This window comes from Capra hircus, chromosome 10 (assembly GCF_001704415.2).
Source record: "Capra hircus breed San Clemente chromosome 10, ASM170441v1, whole genome shotgun sequence".
NCBI lineage: Eukaryota > Metazoa > Chordata > Mammalia > Artiodactyla > Bovidae > Capra > Capra hircus.
The window spans coordinates 26,915,930-26,938,016 of record NC_030817.1 but is presented as its reverse complement, the minus strand read 5'-3'; the positions used below and the strand labels follow the sequence as shown (position 1 = coordinate 26,938,016).

Genomic DNA, 22,087 nt, shown 5'->3' with positions numbered 1-22,087 from the left:
TTTCATTTTGTTTGGATACCCTCATTTTCAATCCAAAAATGAGAGACCAGGAATGAGTAAACAATTGTTGGAAAAATTCTCCAAAATATTGGAAAGAGTTTAGGTTCTTTCTCCTATACTAGCTAAAAGGAATTTTCCTCCTCATTGTAGGTTTTATATACACACACAGAATTTTATTGAGGTATAACCCACATACACAGTATAGCATTTGGAAGATATATTGCTTAATTCCTTGGAAAGGAAATAAAAGACATGGAGTACTGGATAGCTTATGCTGCTGCTGCTGCTAAGTCACTTCAGTCGTGCCTGACTCTGTGCAACTCCATAGACGGCAGCCCACCAGGCTCCCCGATCCCTGGGATTCTCCAGGCAAGAACACTGGAGTGGGTTGCCATTTCCTTCTCCAGTGCATAAAAGTGGAAAGTGAAAGTGAAGTCGCTCAGTCGTGTCTGACTCTTTGCGACTCCATGGACTGCAGCCTACTGGGCTCCTCCATCCATGGGAGTTTCCAGGCAAGAGTACTGGAGTGGGTTGCCATTGCCTTCTCCAATACATTTAAAATAAATTAATAAATTAGAAAGTTTTCTTTACATTTAGGTGAGTATCTTTCAGTTCTAAAAGCTTTCTTACTTTCGAGAGGAAGAAAAACAAAATACTTCAGATTTATGTGGAGAAATGTGGAAGAAATTTTGGTATAATTTATTATTGTTTTTATTTGCCATTTGTGTAATAACCTGTTTTATGATTTTTGTTTGAGGTAGTTTTCTTTCTTTCATTTGCTTTCTTCTATTCCAAATAAGTGTAGACAACCTCTCAGATTAAACATTTTCCATATAAAAGCTAAACATACTGAACAAAAGACAGGCTGTTCGTATGAAAGTAAAATTTCTAAGAAGTGTATGAGTGCAAAAAGAATATTCGAGTGAATCATTACTTCTTCCTATAACCTGTATTGATACCCAAAATTCAAATCTTTGGCTTTCAATGGGTCTTCCGTCTTTTAAAGGTCTTTTAATGAGATTCACATTTCTTTGAAAAAATAAGACTTTAAGCCTTGCAATTTCCAAACTCCATGCTTAGATGCCCTGAGCTACCAAAGAGAACTCTTGGGTAAATTTAAAATTTGAGGGAGAAAAGCAACAGCTATCTGTTAAACAGCACACAAATAACCACTAACCTGTTTGGACCTGACTAATTATGAATGAGAAGTGTTAGGTACTTTTTCTAGCTTAAGGAATCCTTGAAAAAATTCCTGAGACACTAAGGGGGCCATGAACTGAAAAGATTTGAAACCTTTGCTCTAAGCCTGTCAGCTGCTTAGAAAAATAGAAGAGCATCACATGCTTCTTAAAAGTCCAGGATCAAGAATGACGACAGCTAATGGCAACCCACTCCAGTATTCTTGCCTAAAGAATCCCAGGGACGGGGGAGCCTGGTGGGCTGCCGTCTATGGGGTCGCACAGAGTCAGACACGACTGAAGCGACTTAGCAGCAGCAGCAGCAGCTGCCAATTAGTGATCAAGGATGAAGAGGCAGCCCAACAGGGAGGGTCAGAATCTCTGCAAAACCTTCACACTTACTTTTGCTCGCAATCAAGCTCAGTGAAGATCTTTTATGAGTAATAGAAAAACAAATATTATGTCATTAAAATATTGCATTGTTTATATGTTATATAGGTTCCCTTTGAGACACTCTCCCAGTGGAATCTACAACACACTACTTTAAATGAAGCGGGAAATTTCTTATTTCAAGTCAGCAATGATGAAGTTGGATTATCTATCTCTAAAGAACTGAGGAGGCTAAATAAAAGATGGAGAAAGTTTATTACAAAACCTCAGCCTGTAAGTTTTTTTTTTTTTTTTTTGGTAACAGCTTCTTTGAGGTATAATTCACATGCATACAATTCACTCATTTAGTGTGAATTCCTCAGCGGCTTTCGGTATATTTAATGTTGTGCAAGTCATCACCATAATCAATTTTAGAACATTTTCATCACCTCATAAAGAAACTTTGTACCCATTAGCAGTCACTCCTCATTTTCTCCCAATGTCCCCAGCTTTAAAAATTGTCCTATTCTGGGTATTTCACATAAATGGAGTCATAAAATATGTAGCCTTTTGTTTCTGGCTTTTTTTCACTTAGTGTAATGTTTTCAAAGTTCATTCATTTTGTAGTTTGCGTTAGTACTTCATTCCTTTTTATCAGCAAAGCATAATCTGTTGTATGGATATACCACATTGTATTTATTCATTGATCAGTTAACGAACATTTGGCTTCTTTCCACTTTTTTGACTCTTACGAATGATGCAGATATAACCATTCATGTTCAGATTTTTGTGTGGACATTCAACATAGATTTTTAGTTGAAATTTATTTGCCATTAAAGAGTGACATTAGCATTTTTGCCTGTTAGATTTCAAAGTCCTTGAGAACATACAGCAAATTTTATCTTTATATTTAATATTTGTTGTTATTGTTTAGTCCTAAGTCATGTCTGACTCTTTTGCAACTCCCTAGACTATAGCCTGCCAGGCTCCTCTGTCCAGGGGATTTCCCAGGCAAGAATACTGGCGTGGGCTGGCATTTCCTTCTCCAGGGGATCTTCCCGACCCAGGGATGGAACCCATGTCTCCTGCATTGGCAGGCAGATTCTTTATCACCAGGCTACCAGGGAATCCCTATATTTAGTATAGTGCTTCATAAAAGCACATATTTAAAAAATAATTTTTGAACTTAAATGATTAAATTGTTCTCTTGTTCTTAATAATTTGAGACTGAGGTGTTGTATGGGAAATTTTATAATGTTCCTAATAAACCCTAAAAAAATTAAATATGTCTCCTTATTGTTTTTAATCATATATCTTAGAATAAAAGATATAAACATTACATTTCATGACATTAATTTTTTATAGGAAGTGAACCTGCCACTTATGAAATTACAAGATGAGCCCTTTCTTGACAACTCTGGAAATATTCAGCCCTCCAAGGAAGAAAACCTAACTGTTGGTTTTTCAACCAATACGTCAAGCGAACTTCCTGAAAACCACAATCAGAATATTATGGTAAACAGTCATATCTTATGTAGTTCCTTTGTACTGATATATGGAAATAATTTAACTTGGCTGTTTTTTCTTTGGAAAACAACCCATATTGTTGAAACATAGATAAGTAAGATTATTAGACAACACTTAAAGTATGGTCATTGTTCAGTAAAATGCCCAAGTGGTACCCTCATGCATTGGTCATCAGTGCCTAAACAGTAGCCATAAGCCTATAGCTTTTATGGCTGTAGATTAATGGATTAAAATAAATAAAAAACTTGAAAGGAAATAGTAAATAAAAGCCCTGTGCCTCTGACTCACTGAAGAGTTTGCAGACACACAGAAGCAGTCATGACTTCTGAGCTGTGGGAGTGGAGTTGCTGTTTTCTTCAGATTACTTCTGACTGGCACTCAGTTGTCCAGCTTTAGGCTAGCCGCTGGCCTGTCTTGCATCCTTTCTGTAAAATGGGGGGAAGTAAAATTTTTCTTTATTGCTGTGTTGTGTAATTCAGAGGATGACTTTAGATTATAAATAAGAATATGGAAAAGAAAGAGCAACAACAAGGAATCATACACATGTATGGTGTAGCACCTGTGATTTTGGAAATATGCTCCCTTCAGAATAATAACTTAAACAACTTTAAAGAAGTAAATTTATCTGGCTTTTGCCAGTTGCTGTGATGGAGTGCCTGTTTTCCCATCATTAGGAGACCTAATTATGGAACATCTTGAATCTGTGCACTATGCTCTTCGAATAGAAAAATATAGAATATTTTTCTCATACATTTAAAATGTGATCTGATTAAAAACAGCTTTAAGAATGTGTCTGTCATGTAAAGCTGTAGCATATCAACTTATAGGATACTGAGAGATTATTAATGGGAAAAGGCTTAATTTTATTGAAATTTGATTCTGATATTTCACAACTACTGTTACCAATGGCTAGCTGTATTTAATTAAATTGTATACCAGTTTTAGAAATGTGTTTATAGAGTCAATACTATAATTTTCTAAGCTCTAATCTCTCCTGTAAAATGGAAATAATAGTAACTAACTGATAGGAATGATATCCTTAAGAAGATTTTCTGAATAAATCTCTTAATTTTTAAAGTATTTATACTATCATAATGTATCATTATCATATCCAAAAAGTAGATCTTAAATCATTAAAATATATTGATTTAGCACTCTCAGGGGGAAAAAAGCAATATAATGTGTTTATTTTTAATTTTTTGGCATAAAAGTTCAGTATGCATTTTAACTTTTATAAAGATGTTATTAAAACATTGAGTTTAAAAAGCAGCCATTGTTTTTGAGATTTTCATTGTTAAATTAATTTAATGGTAAATGTTACCATTTTCTTGAGTGATAATTTTGAATGTTGTAGGCTGGGGAAGATCATGAAAAAGAAAATGAAGACTTTTCGGGGCCACTGAAAGTGGCTGAAGAGGTTGAGAAGCTCACTGGACAAGTGGAAACCTGGGAGGCAGAAACCACATCTGTTTTGGATCTTCTGAGACAGCAGGATGATGTAGAGACCTCAGTGGAAGAATCTTTGCAGGTAAGAGTGTAACAGCATTGACAAGATAGCTTTTGTGGCTATAGGCTTATAGATTAAGATAAAAAGTTTTAAAGGAAATAGTAAATAAAACCACTGTTTGAATTTTCTTTGTTGGGGTTTAAAAAAAAAATGACGTGGAATCTCAACCTTGGATCATTTGCTGTGATTTTGCCTGAAGACAGAGGATAGAGTTGAAAACTAATAATACCTGAGGAGTTTAAATTCTTGAACTGATTTTCCCAGCTCCAGAGTGGAGATTAAAATATTCTCTTTCATCAGAGGGCAATGAGATGAGTAAGTGAGTTCAGTCTTCCTATAGCTCAGTGCCGTGTGAATATAAGAGATGATGCAATCTACTGTTGGAAAGCTAAACCCCGGTGGAAGCCACTTTCCTTTCTTACCTGATGCAGGAAGGGGGCTGCATGTTGTTAAAAAACTCTGTTCTGTCTTTATTCTCAGGCAGTTGACTCACTGAAAAGCAATGAGGCAAGAGTGTATTTTAATATCACTCAGTTCTTCCTGGAAAGAAGTTACAATTGAGGTTTTACTGAGTTCCAGCTCAGCTATGAAATTTATAGAGCATGTCATAAATTATAGCAAGATGGAAAGTTCTAGGAATAAAGAATTATTTAATTCTTTTGAATTTTGAAATTCTTTTCTACATTTTGAAAAGGTGTATATGAATAATTTTGTGTTTCATTGTTTGTAAGAGTAATACCTTTCCTTGCTTTGAAAATATTATGTGAACTTAACCTGTGCCATCTGCTGGTACTTTTCTAATTTTATTTATCTATTTATTTTTGTAACTGGGATTTCTTTTAGTGTAATAAGTGAGTGAGAAATGAGAAATTCAGTATTTTTAAAACCAAAGGTGTTAAACAGTGAAAACACAAACATGCTGAAATATAATTCTGATAAGAAGTTAAGTAGAACTTATGGTTGCTGGGAGGAAGGAGCTGGGGTAAGGGATACTTAGGGAGTTTGGGATGGACAGGTATACACTGCTATATTTAAAATAGATAACCGACAAGAACCTACTATATGGAACAGGGAACTCTGCTCAGTGTTATATGACTTAAACGGGAGGGAGTTTGAGGGGAGAATGGATACATGTATATGTTTATCCCTTTGCTTTCCACCTGAAATTGTCACAACATTGTTAATTGGCTATGCTCCAATACAAAATAAAAGGTTTGATGAAACAAAAAAATGAAAAAAGGTAGATCTTTATTGGATCAAGATATATGTTAATTAAGAAATACAAGTTGCTGAACAGTATGGGTAATGTGCTTTTAGTGTTTTAATACTAAAACACTAAATACTTTAACTGTTTTTAAAAACAGTTGCTTTTTGTTCTTTATACTTTTAAATCTATAGAAAAATATCTGTGAGCCCTCCTCTTAGTGTATTTCCTGGTACATAGTAGATACAAAGTACATATTTTTAAAATGAATATGCAAATGATTGATTAAATGGCAAGGGAAGGATGGGGAAGAAGAAAAACTTTTTTCTTCATGTGCTGTACTTCTATTCTTGTTTAAGTATTTTACAGGAACTTTTGTTACTTTTATAATTAAAAATAGAAAAAAATTGAAATTACAAATCAATGTGCTCATTTCAGAACATTTAAATAATTCATAAAAGTATAAAGTGAAAGTGTTAGTCGCTCAGTCATGTCTGACTCTTTGCGATCCCCTGGACCATGGATCCATGGGATTTTCCAGGCAAAAATACTGGAGTGGGTTGCCATTCCCTTATCCAGGGAATTTTCCTGACCCAGGGGTCAAATCTGGGTCTCCTGCTTTGCAGGCAGATTTTTTACCATCTGAGCCACCAGGGAAGCCCATAAAAGTGTAAAGAGGAGAATAAGAATCACCACAGTTCCTCTGTTCTATGATAAATAAGATCAATATTTCCATAATTGATATCACACAATATAATTTCTATTTTATAGAAATATACTACGCCATCTCTGAGTTGTAATTTAAAATTTTTTTGTTATTTTGATAACTGAAAGTGGTGCCCCATTATTTTAATTTGTAACTTATTTGGTTACATGTAAGATTGAACTGTCGTTCATATATTCATTAGCCATTTGTTTCCATGAATTATGTCTTTGTATTTTCTGAATTTTCTTTGGGATCTTAGTATTTTTCTTATTGAATTTATAAGCTCTCTGAATCATGACTCATTTTCATTTGTATGGCAAATATATTTACCAAGTTGTTGACTTTTAAGTTATTTTATTTTACATACAAAATTTCTGTATTTTTATAGTCATTTCTGCCTTTAAAGCCCCTCCAAACCCAGGGGGCAGATCAGTTTTCATGGATAATTTCTTCTCTTTCTACTTTCATGTTTTATATATAATTTTCTAAGTCATCTGAAACTTATTTTTAGTATCTTGGAAAAAACATGGTTCTAAAGAGATGTTTTTCCAACAGCTGTTTTCTCCAGTAACATTTATTGAACTCCTTTCTGATTGATTTGACTAAGTGAATAATTTCGCTTTAATGTTTATTACTATTCTCTCAACTTTTTTTCTCTCTATCGGCATTGTATTCCTCTAAGTAAGTGAAGCCGCTCAGTCATGTCCGACTCTCTCCAACCCCGTGGACTGTAGCCTACCAGGCTTCTCCGTCCATGAGATTCTTCAGGCAAAAATACTGGAGTGGGTTACCATTTCCTTCTCCAGGGGATCTTCCCGACCCAGGGATCGAACCTGGGTCTCCTGCATTGGAGGCAGACGCTTTAACCTCTGAGCCACCAGGGAAGATTGTATTTCTCTAGTCTTTATTTTATCTATGTGCTTAGTGTTTAAGAATAATACATAAAAGTCTATGTTGCTCAGAATCTGATTGTATTAATATAAATTTTAAAATGAATTTTAAAAATAACTATTTTAGAATATAAATTTGCCTCATTTTGGATTAACAGTTAACTTTTTATGATTTCCTGATGAGATTATTAAGATTATTAATATGTTTAGCATATAATCAGAATATTTATTGTTATCTCACTCTAATGTGTTTTTATAGCATCTTATTGCCAAAGGCTCTATGTACGAAGAGCTTGTGTCTAGAATCGAAGACACTTTACAAATGGATGTACCACATGTTTCAAGTCAGGAGTCTCTCCAACATGTCCTCACTGCTGGACTTCAGGCAAAGATTCAAGAAGCTAAAGAGAAAGTCCAGGTCTCTCTTTAATATTCCCTATTTACTGAATTTAGTCTTTAAAACCAAGTAGTCAATGGGAGGGCCGGACGGAGAAGGGGATTGCCTTGTAGTTTGAAACTTTTTTGCAAAATATTCATTTTCCCTTTTATCTCTTTATGATTTAGAGCATGTTGGAAAATATCAATATAGTAAATAGAATATTCTTATGTCTAGTGGGAAAATATGAGTTGCTACTCAAGCTGTTTTTCCATTTATGAGTTTTCTAAGAAGTTGGGCCAAGTGTTAAGTTGACAATTTTTCGTCATTACAGATCAGTATGGTAAAATTAGTAGCTGTGTTGAAGAACTCAACTGATGTTTCCCGAGACCTGGATGTCAGGCTGAAGGTGGAAGAAACACAGAAGGAACTTGAATCATACATTACAAGGGCTGAGCAGTTACTTGGGCAAAAAGAGAGCCAGAGGGGACTAATTTCAAAATACAAGGTGGGGCTGTTTCAACTATCACATGTAGGACATTTTTCATTACCTCATTTAAAATCAAGATGTTTCCATCACTGTAATTATAATAAAGTTATCATAACTTTAAAGAAGTCCCAGTTTTATATATTGTTCCCCAGAGACTCTTAAATATTCAAGTGATTATTTTAAATTCAAATTTTACTGTAGACTCACTGAATGAATTCAGTGGTATAGTGTAAAAAGCATGGCTGACTCTATGATACTGAGCAAGAATTTGATTTCTCTGGCTTTTTTAATCAATAAAATGGACATAATAATTCTAGTCCTATTCAACTGCCAAATAAATGAAAACAAGGTATGTGAAGAAGCTTTGAGTGGTTAAAATTCCCCAAATGTAAAATAAAATTATTATTAAAATACTTTAATAAAAGTTACTAGGGACATATGCTTATCAGCAGTTAAAGATCCAGTAATACTTTGTATGGAGACAGTTTTTGGTTGACTTCATGGTTTGATAGGCAGCTTAAGACGGTATCAAAATCAATGGTAAAAACTACTATGTATAAAATAGGAGGGAGGGGGGTTCAGGATAGGGAACATGTGTATATCTGTGGCGGATTCATGTTGATGTATGGCAAAACCAATACAATATTGTAAAGTAATTAACCTCCAATTAAAATAAATAAATTTATATTAAAAATAAATTAAATAAGCTCCAAGGATATATGTGCAGCATAGAAAATGTAGCTATTATTTTATGATAACTTTAAATGGAGTATAATCCATAAAGATATCAAATCACTCTGTTATACACTTGAAACTAATGTAATGTTGTAAATCAGTTATACTTAAGAAAGATATGTCCAAGCATATCTAAAGCAGAGACTCACTATTAATTAATACTGGGAGGCACTGGGAGATATGAAATAAAAGTAAAACAAGGTCTCTCCCCTTAGACATCAGAGAGGTAGAGAAATATATGTTCCTTCACTCATCCATTCAACATTTACCAAATTTACTGAACATTTTAAATGGGCTAGGCATTTTGGGAGAGATAAAAAGAAGTAAATCCAAAGCAGAAATAGACTACCAGACATAGAAAGCAAACTTACGTTTACTAAAGGAGATAGCAGGGTGGGGAGATAAATTAGGAGTTTGGGATTAACATATACATACCACTGTATATAAAATAGATAATCAGCAAGGTCCTACTGTATAGCATGGGCAACTCTACTCAATATCTTGTAATAACCTCAATATCTTATAATAATAGAAAAGAATCGAAAAATATATACATTATATATATATATAAATAAAACTGAATCACCTTGCTATACACTTCAAAGTAACCCAGTATTGTAAATTAACTAAACTTCAATTTTTGTAAACAAAGATGAAGTCAATCAGTACTCTGTGCTACTGCACCCAGTCTTTCCAGGAAAAGGGACTCCTCCAGCAGCCTCTCTTAATCCTCCTTGTGGCCTCTTCCTCTTGTCTGGGTTCAACCCTCTTTGGCTTTTTGGACTGTTAACCATACTGGACCCTAGCACCAGCTATTTCGACATTGCTTCTCCCACAACCGTCTTATACTGTTTGCACCTTGTCAGCCACCAGCTTTGCCCAGTTCCCACTGTCTTTTTTTTCCTCCCAGTTTTACTCCTGGAATGCTGAGAGTGCTGAACTGAGCTTGAGTCAGTAGTTCTTGCAAATAATCACTAGGGTGGATTTCAAGAGGACAGATACAGTCAGCTGAGGAAAGAGGGAAGGGAAAGAAAAAGCAGAGGCCTCAGGCCCCTTCTCTACCAGAGGGAGGAATTACCGTGTTAGTTCTCATACCACTTTCCTCTTCCTGCCCATCTTCCTTCTGAAATCTGAAGCCAAGGCCTCCCCCTTTTTGTCTCTGGCATTTAGTGAAATAGTCCCATTTTCACAGCAGAAGCAGAATCCGTGCCTTGCCAGTTACTGCCCTGAGGCCCCAGGGATTCCTGGGACACATGAGTGGCAGGAGTTCCCTGCCTGCACATGGGGCTAGCATGTCTTCCCTTTCCATAAATCTAGCAGTCCTCACAGAGGCTTTAGAGGAGGTCCCTGGGGCTCAGACTGTACCTTTTCTGCAGGAGACCCATGATAAATATGGAATAAGTAAATGAACAAATCCCCAGCCTGCTTCATTGCTTTCTCCCTCAGAATTAGTTTCATCTTCTTGTCTCTTATAGATTTTTCTGCCCTTTCATAAACACTAGACTATTTTCTGTTCTGTTGTTTAATGGTTGCCTAAGCCAGGTTTCTGTTCTTACAGAGTATCATTGCCAGGCAAGATCTTGTAAGAGTAAGTAAGTGTGAGATAAGGAGCAGGCACATTCCAGTCTATGGGACTGCCATTGTTGTTGGCCCTAAATAAGCCTTTGAAGTCTATGATAAGAGGATGTCGCCTCTTTATGTTGCAGCATAAAATGATTAAACACAGTATTAAACATTTGCCACATTACCCCTACTATAAACTGTGTCTTATTGCAACACTGATATCTAATACAAGCTGATATACTCTTTAGACTGTATTACTTATGAAGTGTGGTCATCTGCTCAATACTTAAGAACTTTAGAGGATACTTTGCCAGTGGCTCATAATAATAAGCCTTTTAATTGTTTATGAAAGGGACCAAAAACTATTTGGAATACCATAAGGAAGTCTCTGTCTTGGCCTCAAAGGTGTAACTACATTTGAATAATAAATATTTGCAGTTCTTTTCAAAAGAAATCAAAGCATACAAAAGGGAGATCACCTTCAGTCTACACCTAAAAGTCGCCCGTAAAGTTTCAAGTAGTCTCCATGGAGTCCTTTCCTGGTTCTCCCTGTTAAAATTCTCTAAAATTATACCTGTTAAATTAGCTTTGAGAACATAGCAGTAGAATAAGACTTTCATGTTCTTGTTTGTGGGTTTTTTTTTTTTTTTTTAGGAAGCACTGATAATTTTTAATACTAAAAGTCAGGCCAAGTATTTGAAAGCTGTTGAAGAACTGAAAAATAATGTAACTGATGATGTAAAGCTGTCTTTGGAAGAAAAGAGTAGAGACATCTGTGCCAAGTGGGAGGTAAGAACATGCACGTATGTCTGGGGTCTGTGCCTGGGGCTTATGATCCTGATATTCATCCTGATATTAATATATACACATGTAGAGTTTCATAGAAAATAGGGGTAGGCTTTGGTGGCAGACAGGCCTGGATCCAGCAGCTAATGAATGAACTTGAGCGAGTTGCTTAGCTCCTAGGAGTTTCATTGATGAATTGGGAAAACCCTTATTGCCTTGGCAGGATTGTTGCAAGGCTTTATATAAAGTGCCTACCATAGAGATTGTTTTTGCTAAATGTTATTGAGTATTAAATGTGTGTGTGAGTATATGAAGAGAGAGAGAGAATAAGGTAATTTAATTGAATATCTACTGTTAAAAGGTTTCTTAAAACACATTTTAAAATAATCTTTTAATTTTAGAACAATTTTAGATTTACAAAATTATTACAAAGGTAGTAATAATGATACAGAGAATTCCAGTGTATGCATGCCCAGCTTCCCCAGCTATTAATATATTAATATAGTACATTTGTCATAAGGGACTAATAGTACATTATTAACTAAAGTTTATACTTTATTCTTGTTTCCACAGATTTCCACCTAATGTCCTTTTTCACCTGTTCTGGAATCCCATTCAGGATATACATTGTAGTTACTTGTTATTTCTCCATAGGCTTATTTCTCTATATTTTGTATATATTTTCTCCCAGTCTACCTCTTGTCTTTTAATTCTAACCATGTCTTTCACAGCTGAAACACATTTTTAGTTATTAGAAAGAAAAAAAATATGTTTATGAGTCTGGTATATTTTAAAACATCCTCCCCAAAGATATATGCATGAATCAGAATTACACATAAGTTCATTTCTATCCTTGGTTACCACAAATCTTTTTATTTTTTTAATGGAAATCTTCTCAATATATCCTGTTTCCATGGTTAATATGTGTCTTTGATTTTTTTTTAACAGTCTGTTCATCATGAAATGTCCCTGTATATTCAACAACTAAAAATAGACATTGAAAAAGGAAAACTTAGTGATAGTATTGCAAAACTCGAAAAGCAAATCAATAAAGAAAAGAAGCTAATTCGCAGAGGAAGGACCAAGGGTCTCATCAAAGAACATGAGGTAAAAACCTGTTTTCATTCAAGTTTTGTCATCACTGTGGGATTTATCCTAAATGGTTTAGTAAGTCCTTGGCTAGGATTAAAACTGCTCTGAAAATTACCTCAGCGCTTTTGTCCCCTGGGGATCATCCCTTCTGCAGTTCAAGCTCTATCTAACCAGAGTCTGCGTGTCTTGTTTTTTAGAAGTGAGAAGAATTCAGCATTGACTTTTTTTTTTTTTTTCCCATATATCTCAGTGGCCCCTGTCCCCAAGACTCTGGTTACAAACATGTCACCCTCTGTTGAAGTTCCCATAGTTATTTTTGTAAGGACTCGGCATCCTCTGAAGCACAGCTTTTGTGAAACATAGCAGATCAGGATATAAACCAGCCCGGGCAAATCTTATGGTTTTTGGTCCTCATCCTATTTGATTGCTTTCGTATATTTGACAGTCCCGACCCCTCTTTTCATTTAAACTTTCCACTGTTGTGGCTCTCTCAATATCCATCTCTCTTGCATTTTATTATTTGGGGGGAGATCCTTCTTTCTATGTGTTCTTCACAAATTTTCCTTTTTTCTTCTGATATCCCAATGCTTTTGTTTTGGAGTTTCTGTTTTTGGCTAATCTCATGCTTGCTCCAGGTGACTGTATGCACTTTGGTGCTTTAACTGCCCTCTCTGCAAGGAAAAGCCCAGATCCTTATCTCCAGCTGAGTCCTTTCCCCTGAAGTCCAGATTGTGTCTCTCAGTAGTAGATACCACCAGTGTTCTTCAGAGACCTCCACTTCAGCATGTCCAGAACCAGCCAATCTTATCTCATTTCAAACTTTTCTTCCTCTAACACATCTTGGTTATGAAAGTCGTCACCATCTCAGAACTCCCTCAGCCTTGGAGTCAGCTGCCAGGTCCCATCTGTTAATCTTCAGAAGAGCTGCTTGTTCTCCTTCCTTTCCATCAGTGTTGCTACTTCCCTTAACCTGGGTAATTTTTTTGCTGTGATGGTGGTGGCATCATTTTCTGGTCCCGTCACGAGAGTGATCCCATTGAACCCCCCTTACTGTCAGAACATCTCTGAACTCCTCAGAAGACCATGTAGGCCCTTCACTGTGTGGCCCCAGGACACGCGTTCAGTGCCCCTCCTGCCACGCTAGACTCCACATCCTTTCAGAACATCTGGAGCTTTCCCTGTCTTGGCTGCTCCTTCTGTTAGGCATGACCTCTCTCTCCTTTTCGTTGGAGGACTCTGTGCATGTTCTTTCAACCTCTAGCCCAGATGGTTCCCTCATGTGAAGGGGGTTTTCTCAGACTGCTTAAGGCAGGTGGTGTCCCTTGTCATGCTGTATGCTCATTATTTGTGTGGTTACTGTGGGGAAGGAACAAGCTTTCCTCAACACTTTTAGATCTTTGGTTGGATCTGGAAATTGAACTGACAAAGAGATTAACAGGAGAAAAGCCTACATATTTCCTTGAATTTTTTTTAATGTGCGTTGGAAACTTCATAAGGGCATGATGACCCAAAGAAGTGACCAGAGCAGGAAACTTGTGTACCTTTCAGACAAAGAAACAATACATTTGTGAAGAATTGAGAAGATGGAGAAGTTTGGGATAGGGGTAGTGAAATGGTGAAGAAGTAACTAGGAAGAGAAGCGTTAGCGTGCAAGGTTTGTTGCAGATTCCTTTGGTTCCGTCTCTGGGCTGATAAAACTGTCTCCAGTAAAAGGAGCTTTATTTCTTGCCTTTAGGCAGAAAAGGAGAAGACTTTTCTGTTTTATTTTTTGACCACACTGTGCAACTGGCTGGATCTTAGTTCTCAAACCAGGGATTGAACCCTGGGCCCCAGTAGTGAAAGCACTGAGTCCTAGCCACTGGACTGCCAGGGAATTCCCTCTGCATTTACTGTTGCTGCTGCTTTTTTATTTTATTTTATTTATTTATTTATTTTTTGCTGCTTTTTAAAAAAATATTTATTTATTTGTTTGGCTGCGTCAAGTCTTAGTTGCAGCATGAGGGATCTCGGTTTTATATCCAGGATCCTTGTGGCTAGTGGACTCAAGTTGTGTCTCATGGGCTCCAGAACTCTAGGGAGTCATAATGAAGAATAATATAGACATATTATCGGCAGTTGGCCCTAAAGGGATTTGCCACAGCTAATGATGGAATGAAGGAAACCAGAACACATCGCCCCAACATATGCCTCTCTGACATGAAAGGAGATTTTTTTAATTGAAGCATGGTTAATTTACAATGTTGTGTTAGTTTCTGCTATATAGACAAGTGATTCAGTCATATATATAATTCCCTCTGCATTTACTGCTTCTTTTTTTAAAAAAATTTATTTACTTGCATATTATATATATTGTTCTTCATTACGATTTATGACATGAAAATTATTTTGAGCTGAAGGCAAGTAAGAAGCAGAAAAGGGACTTCCCTGGTGGTTTAGTGGTTAAGAATCCACCTTCCAATGCAGGGGAATTGGGTTCAATCCACGGTCGGGGAACTAACATCCCATGTGAAGTAGGGTAACTAAGCCTGCTCACCTCCACTGGAGGTGAAGCAGGAACTAGAGTTCCAGAGCCCATGAGACACAACTAGAGTCCATTTGCCGCAAGGATCCTGGATACACAATGGAGATCCCTCAAGTCGCAACTAAGACCTGACATAGCCAAGTAAATAGATAAATACTTTTTAAAAAAGAAGAGAAAAAACAAGAAGAAGTAAATGCAGAGGGAGTTTTATATATATATATGACTGAATCACTTGTCTGTTTCAGTTGAGTTCAGTTCAGTCGCTCAGTAGTATCTGACTTTTTGCAACCCCATGAATTGCAGCATGCCAGGCCTCCCTGTCCATCACCATCGCCCAGAGTTCACTCAAACTAACGTCCATCGAGTCAGTGATGCCATCCAGCCATCTCATCCTCTGTCATCCCCTTCTCCTCCTGCCCCCAATCCCTCCCAGCATCAGAGTCTTTTCCAATGAGTCAACTCGTCTCATGAGGTGGCCAAAGTACTGGAGTTTCAGCTTTAGCATCAATCCTTCCAGTGAACACCCAGGACTGATCTCCTTTAGAATGGACTGGTTGGATCTCCTTGCAGTCCAAGGGACTCTCAAGAGTCTTCTCCAACACCACAGTTCAAAAGCATCAATTCTTCGGCACTCAGCTTTCTTCACAGTCCAACTCTCACATCCATACATGACCACTGGAAAAACCATAGCCTTGACTAGATGGACCTTTGCTGGCAAAGTAATGTCTCTGCTTTTTAATATGCTGTCTAGGTTGGTCATAACGTTCCTTCCAAGGAGTAAGTGTCTTTTAATTTCATGGCTGCAATCACCATCTGCAGTGATTTTGGAGCCCCCCAAAATAAAGTCTGACACTGTTTCCCCATCTATTTCCCATGTCTGTATAGCAGGGACTAACTCAACATTGTAAATTAACCATGCTTCAATTAAAAAAATTTCCTTTCGTGTCAGAGAGGCATATGTTGGGGTGACGTGTTCTGGTTTCCTTCATTCCATCATTAGGCTGTGGTGAATCCCTTTAGGGCCATCTCTCTCGTCTTTGTTTCCAGTGCCCACTCCCACACCAGGCACACTGGAGGGGCTTATAAAAGAATGTGTTGTTAAAGCCACACACATCTGTTCGTTTCTAATCCTCACGGACTAATCATGTAAACTCATCGGAAACACTTTTCCCACTTTATTTCCTCAATCAGGCCTGCTTTTCTGAGGAGGGCAGCCTGTACCAGCTTGATCATCACATGGATGTCCTGCGGGAGCTGTGTGAGGAGCTGACTTCTCAGAAGAGTCAACAAGAAGTGAGGAGAGCGCTCAAAGATTACGAGCAGAAGATAGAGAGGCTTCGGAAATGTGCTTCCGAGATTCATATGACACTGCAGCCCACCTTGGGAGGCACATCGAAAAACAAGTTAGTGCCTCATGAGAATAGCTACATATGAGGGAGAAATAAGATGAAGCCTTTTGTGAAGGCACATGACACTGAAAATTATTTATTCTCTTAGGCTTCATTTTTTTCTCCTGATATTTAAATATGCAATTTTGATTCCTTCCTAGGGGAAACACAGATGCATCTGAGAATGGAGGAGGGAATACCCTCAGCGAGGTGCCATCTGCAAAATCAGACAATCAGCCATCAGCTGAAAAGGTGTTAAATCTGGATAATATGTTTTAGAAGTAAACCCAATAAGAAAAAATACCAAGAGTACAATAATCCATTTCTCATTGAGTGTTGGTTTTAATTATCTGATTGTTTCTATCAGCTGAGAATTCTCACTTAAATAATGTAAGGAAGATTGCTTTTCAAAGAATTAGAATACAACAAACCAAAGCCAGGGCAATCATAACTTGATCTTCCCCTGAGGACACAAACAGTTCTTTCCAAAAGACCATTTTGAACCATTACGAGTACATGCTGCCTATGTGTGTTACTTTTGAGAGCACAAGAATGTTGAGCTTACTCTGCACAGATGCTTCAGCATCAGAGATGAACTAGTTCATTTGTCATGTCTTTTTTTTTTTTGTCATTTGTCTTTTTATCATTATAACGTCTTCTACTTTCTTTGGGAATTGGATTTTCTGAATTCTTGAGTTCTAGCTTAGTGGGGATTTGCTGTGAGTCCAGGCTGCCAGTCAGAAGGTATGGGGCGGGAATGAGGTGTGCTTGTTTCAGAGGTCTGCTCCTGTGTGCTGTGCTGTGCTTCTGTCTGCCCTTGACCATGGATGGCTATGTGGTCACAAGCAGAGACAATGCTTAGGGGTTGGGAAAACTCCTCTATCTATCCTGCTGGCATACCAGTTCGAAGGTGAGAATCAGCCTGATAAATCTGTGTCCTACGGGAAGACCTATCTCTGAGCTGAAGTTTGGGGTATAAAGAATCAATGATATCCATTTGTATCACAAAACTGTTTATCTTTTCCAGGCAATTAAGTATATTGAAGATAGTATGTTTACTCTTTTATGTATTTGCTTAGGCAATGGAATTGGTTCAGAATTTTAACCTGGAATCCAAGTTAAAGCCTCAACAGGAGGAAAGCATCATGGAGAAATATGAAAAGGGTCACAGTACCTCTATTGACAGTTTACTAGAGAGGTAAACTGTTTTTTAAAAAAAAGATTTTTATTTGAAGTATAGTTGATTTATAATATTGTGTTAGTTTCAGGGGTATGGAAAATGATTCAGCTATACATACATACATATATATGTATATGTTCTTTTTCAGATTCTTTTCCCTTATAGGTTATTACAAATATTGGTATAGTTCTCTGTGCTATACAGTAAATCCTTGCAGGTGATCTGTTTTATGTACAGTATTGTGTATATGTTAAGGAGAGGTAAACTCTTTTAAACAGCTAGAAAATCCAGCAAAAGTCTTTTATCAGTGCAGATATGGTCTACTTTAATAAGTTTTTATTTTCCTTTAGTCATAATTTTTGCCTGTAGTCCAATATCTTAAGCAGAAATTCCCTGGGCTTTCCTCATGGACAACTGACAGTAATTAAAAAAATTGCGCGGTCTAATTTTAAAAATCAAGTAACTTTGCATTTAATTTTTTTTCCAGGTATGATACACACAAAGACACTCTTGAACTTCACCTGCAAAACAGCATTGCCAGAATTACTTCTGATTTCTCTAGTGACAAGGAAAGGAGTAGTGTTTGTCTACAGGACAAACTGACAGATCTACAGGTACTGAAAATATTACTAGAGGAGTTTTATCTTTTATTAGAAAATACTGCCACCATGGGGTGTCACTGGTGGCCCAGTGGTTAAGAGCCTGCATGCCAGTGAGGGGACGTGGCTTCAGTCCCTGGTCTGGGAAGACCCTACATGCCATGGGGCAGCTAAGCCTGTGCGCCACAACTGCCAAAGCCTGTGTGCCTAGAGTCTGTGCTCTACAACGAGAGAAACCACCACAACTAGAGCGCAGCCTTGGTGCCCACAGCTAGAGAAAGCCCACAGGCAGCAATGAAAACCCAGGGCAGCCACAAAGAAATCATACATAAAAATAAATAAGTCTTTTAAAAAATCAGAAAAAATGTTTATTACAAAAGAAAATTATAGCACCCTGCTGCTGCTGCTAAGGCGCTTCAGTCGTGTCCGACTCTGTGCGACCCCATAGATGGCAGCCCACCAGGCTCCCTTGTCCCTGGGATTCTCCAGGCAAGGACACTGGAATGGGTTGCCATATCCTTCTCCAATGCATGGAAGTGAAAAGTGAAAGTGAAGTCACTCAGTCGTGTCTGACTCTTAGCAACTCCATGGACTGCAGCCCACCAGGCTCCTCCGTCCATGGGATTTTCCAGGCAAGAATACTGGAGTGGGTCACCATTGCCTCCTCTGAATAGTACCCTAAATATAGAAAATAAAGACACCCTAAGTATTACACCACCATTTTTGTTGAGGTCCCAGAGGCTAGATGTTTCTGAAGAATGTTCTGTTGCCCATTTTGAGAAAGACACCCAAACCAGTAAAGAGTTTGGTTCCAGGTCCTGATTTATTACTTATGCTCTAATTTGATATTTTATCAGATTAGAAGTTTGGATTGTGTTTGGGATGGAGATGAAAGCTTCAGATGAATTGGATGAAACAATATGTTTGAAGGTTATTTCAACCAATACACCTTCTAAAATTGCTCTAAAATTAAGGGTATATGAAAAATCAGCCACTCTGAATTTCTGTCTCAGCCAGCTATCATCTTAACTGAATTGTCACATTATCTGTTTGATGTTGGTCAGTAAGGAAGGAGCAGGTAGTGGAGAGAGTGTTCACAGTACATGATGGGTGACCTTATGGAGAGCCTTCAGAGGAAGTATTGTATCTGAGTCAGGAGCTGCAGAAAAAAACAATTTATCTAGTGGTGGGCATACCAACTGTAAGTTCTACAAATGAATATCTTCCTTGGACTTCCCTGGTGGTCCACTGATTGAGAATTTGCCTGCCAATGCAGGGAGCATGGGTTCTGATCCTTGGTCTGGGAGGATCCCATGTGCCGTGAGGCAAATAAGCCCAAGCACTGCAATTGCTGAGTCCATGTGCTGCAAATACTGAACCCTACTTGCCCTAGAGCCCATGCTCTGCAACAAGAGAAGCCCCTGCAGAGAGAAACCCAGGCAATGCAACTGGAGAGTAACCCCCCACTTGCTGCAACTAGAGAAAGCCTATGCGCAGCAATGAAGACCCAGTACAACCAAAAATTAATTAATTAATTTTTAAAAGCATGTTTCTTATTTAGAAGATAATCATTACTGTGCAGCACCCTTGTATGCTTGGCCGTACATTAGAGTAAACCCTTAGAGAAGGCATATCCAGTGGAGAAAAGGCCATGGGTGCTTCCTTCAGTGCCTCTGATATTTTCTAGTTATCTTCCTTTTAAGATGCCAGTTTCTGAATCACATTCTACCAAATGGCTCCTTTCTATTTTCCATCTGAACAAGCAAAATTCATGTGTGAAAATCTCTGTTGTTCAAGTGATGAATTTAGCATGTTTTCATCATAATTAAGAAATTGCCTTTGAGACCTTACTCCTGTGACTGAATAATAAGTTGATTAGAAAAGCTAAACTAAATCCTTGGGGAAAGTGAAGGACAAATGATGCTAATGAACACTCAGATTTTATAGCAGTGCCTTCTTTTTTAAAAAATAGAACCAAAAGAAAGATTTGGAATAGTATAGAATTTTAGATGTTTGATAATAAATCATAAATTAATTTTATTCACTTCTCTTTTGACAGAAATATTCTGTTTTGCTGCAGTTTTAGTTTAAGGAGAAAAATGATTATCTAGAGAAAACTGGAATATCTAATAGAATATCTGTCCTTCCTTCTCTGTGTGTCTTTCTGAGTTGTATTCTGTGTATCTCACTTCAGGAAGGGGGTTTGGATTCCTTGAAAGTCATGTTGCTGATTCCCCTGACTTCTTTCAGTGGCTCCTCTGAGGGCACAGTTAATGTAATTGTTCTCTGAAGGACAGTTTACTTGTAGATGGTTGGAAGATATCTTTTCAAATGTATCTTCATGTGAAACTTGAAGATGTGAAACTTGCTTGTGCCCACAGTTGTGAATGTTTCGTTTTGTAAGAATAGAATAATTGTGCCTATTAACCCATTCATTAATAAATTATGTATTCCACACAGGTCTTAAAAAATGAAACTGATGCTTGCTGGAAAGAGTTTGAAATCACTTCATTGAAGTTAGAAGAGCTTGAGAGTGACATTAAGAAGCCTTTTATAGTTAAGGCAAGAGACAAATTAAAGGAGAAAGAAAGAGAGCTTCAGATGACTCTTAAGTCCAGGTATTATTCTGGGATCTATTAACCATGCGTTTACTAAATTTGCTGAATTTGTTAATGCTGTTTTAAGCAAGGTTAGTATCATATTTACGAAGTGTGTTATTTTATTTAATTGTCACAGCAGCCGTAAGAGAAGCTGAGGAGGAAACTGCTACTGAAGGAAGTTAAATCATAAAACCAAGTCACACTACCCAGAAACTTAAGTTTTGTTGAGTTCCAAAGGCTGAGCTTCCCACTGTCTCCCCTTGAGCCTGAATTTGGGCACATCACATGACTTCTGGGCCTTGATTTCCTCATTTCTAGAATGAGAGTGCTATTGTTTTTTCTTTACATATTCCAGCACATCTACCCATTTGACATCAGATGAAACTGAGGCTCAGAATCTACATTCTACTTATTCAGATTCACACATTTCAAGTTATTAATTAGCTTAGTCTTTGAAGGCTATTATAGTCTCACTAATCAAATAATTAGTATTCATATGAGTTTCTTTGTCACCAAGGCAAGGTTCAATTACATCAAAGTATTTTATATGTCAAAAGGGAGGGAAAAGCTTAGTATGTTTTACACCAGTTTTCCATTTAGTGCAGTCAGTTAAATTATCAAAAATACTTGGATATAGCAAATAGCTCATTTGCCATTGTGGATCACTGGGTTTGACTTCTAATGTGATGATCTATGCATATTATTATATGTATTTTCATTGAATAATTGTTTTCTGTTCTTGGTTAATAATGGCATTGATATGTTTTATAGGATAACTTTCTGCTGTGTTTTCCCCTAATGGCTGGCTTATTTTCCACCCAGAATGGAGTCTTTAGAGACTGTACTGCAGATGGTGTTACCCGTGGAGAAGGAGTCACTGCTTCTCTGCAACACAGACCTGCTCCTCTGTAAAATGGCCATTCAGGAATTTCATCTCACTGATGCTGATGACATTTATCAAAACCTGAGGGTAAATATAAATTCTCACAGTATATTTATGGAATTATCAGTTCTTCAGAGATTTATATATGTTTATGGGCTTTTATTAAACATCAATAGTATTTCTTTAGAATATAAACCATTACAGAAAAACCTTCAATAATATAGACTTGTTATTATATAATATAGACTTGTTTATTTTTCAACTCTTTAATTCCTCACCAGTCCAGAAGTAGTTACCTTGGAGTAAATAATAATGTATTTTCTTTGAATTAAAAATGAAGGCTTGCTGAGAGTTTGGGGGAGAATGGATACAGGTGTGTGTATGGCTGAGTCCCTTCACTGTTCACCTGAAACCATCATAGCATTATTAATCGGCTATATTCCAATACCAGATAAAAAGTTTTTAAGTAAATGAAGGCTTGGTGATGAATGCC

At 37.2% G+C, this 22,087-nt stretch overlaps 1 protein-coding gene and 1 non-coding gene across 2 annotated transcripts in view; one reads left to right on the top strand and one right to left on the bottom strand.

Moving 5' to 3' along the window:
- Positions 1-22,087, top strand: part of SYNE2 (spectrin repeat containing nuclear envelope protein 2) — a 323,992-nt gene that overhangs the window by 108,687 nt on the left and 193,218 nt on the right. The window contains 13 exon segments of the mRNA XM_018054080.1: positions 1,677-1,841; positions 2,913-3,062; positions 4,429-4,602; positions 7,641-7,799; positions 8,092-8,265; positions 11,200-11,334; positions 12,280-12,438; positions 16,136-16,347; positions 16,494-16,584; positions 17,412-17,530; positions 18,000-18,126; positions 20,572-20,729; positions 21,534-21,681. Of these exon segments, the coding sequence (XP_017909569.1) occupies positions 1,677-1,841; positions 2,913-3,062; positions 4,429-4,602; positions 7,641-7,799; positions 8,092-8,265; positions 11,200-11,334; positions 12,280-12,438; positions 16,136-16,347; positions 16,494-16,584; positions 17,412-17,530; positions 18,000-18,126; positions 20,572-20,729; positions 21,534-21,681 (1,971 nt within the window).
- On the bottom strand, positions 7,304-7,375 carry TRNAW-CCA. The gene has a single exon. It is a non-coding gene; the product is annotated as a tRNA-Trp (tRNA).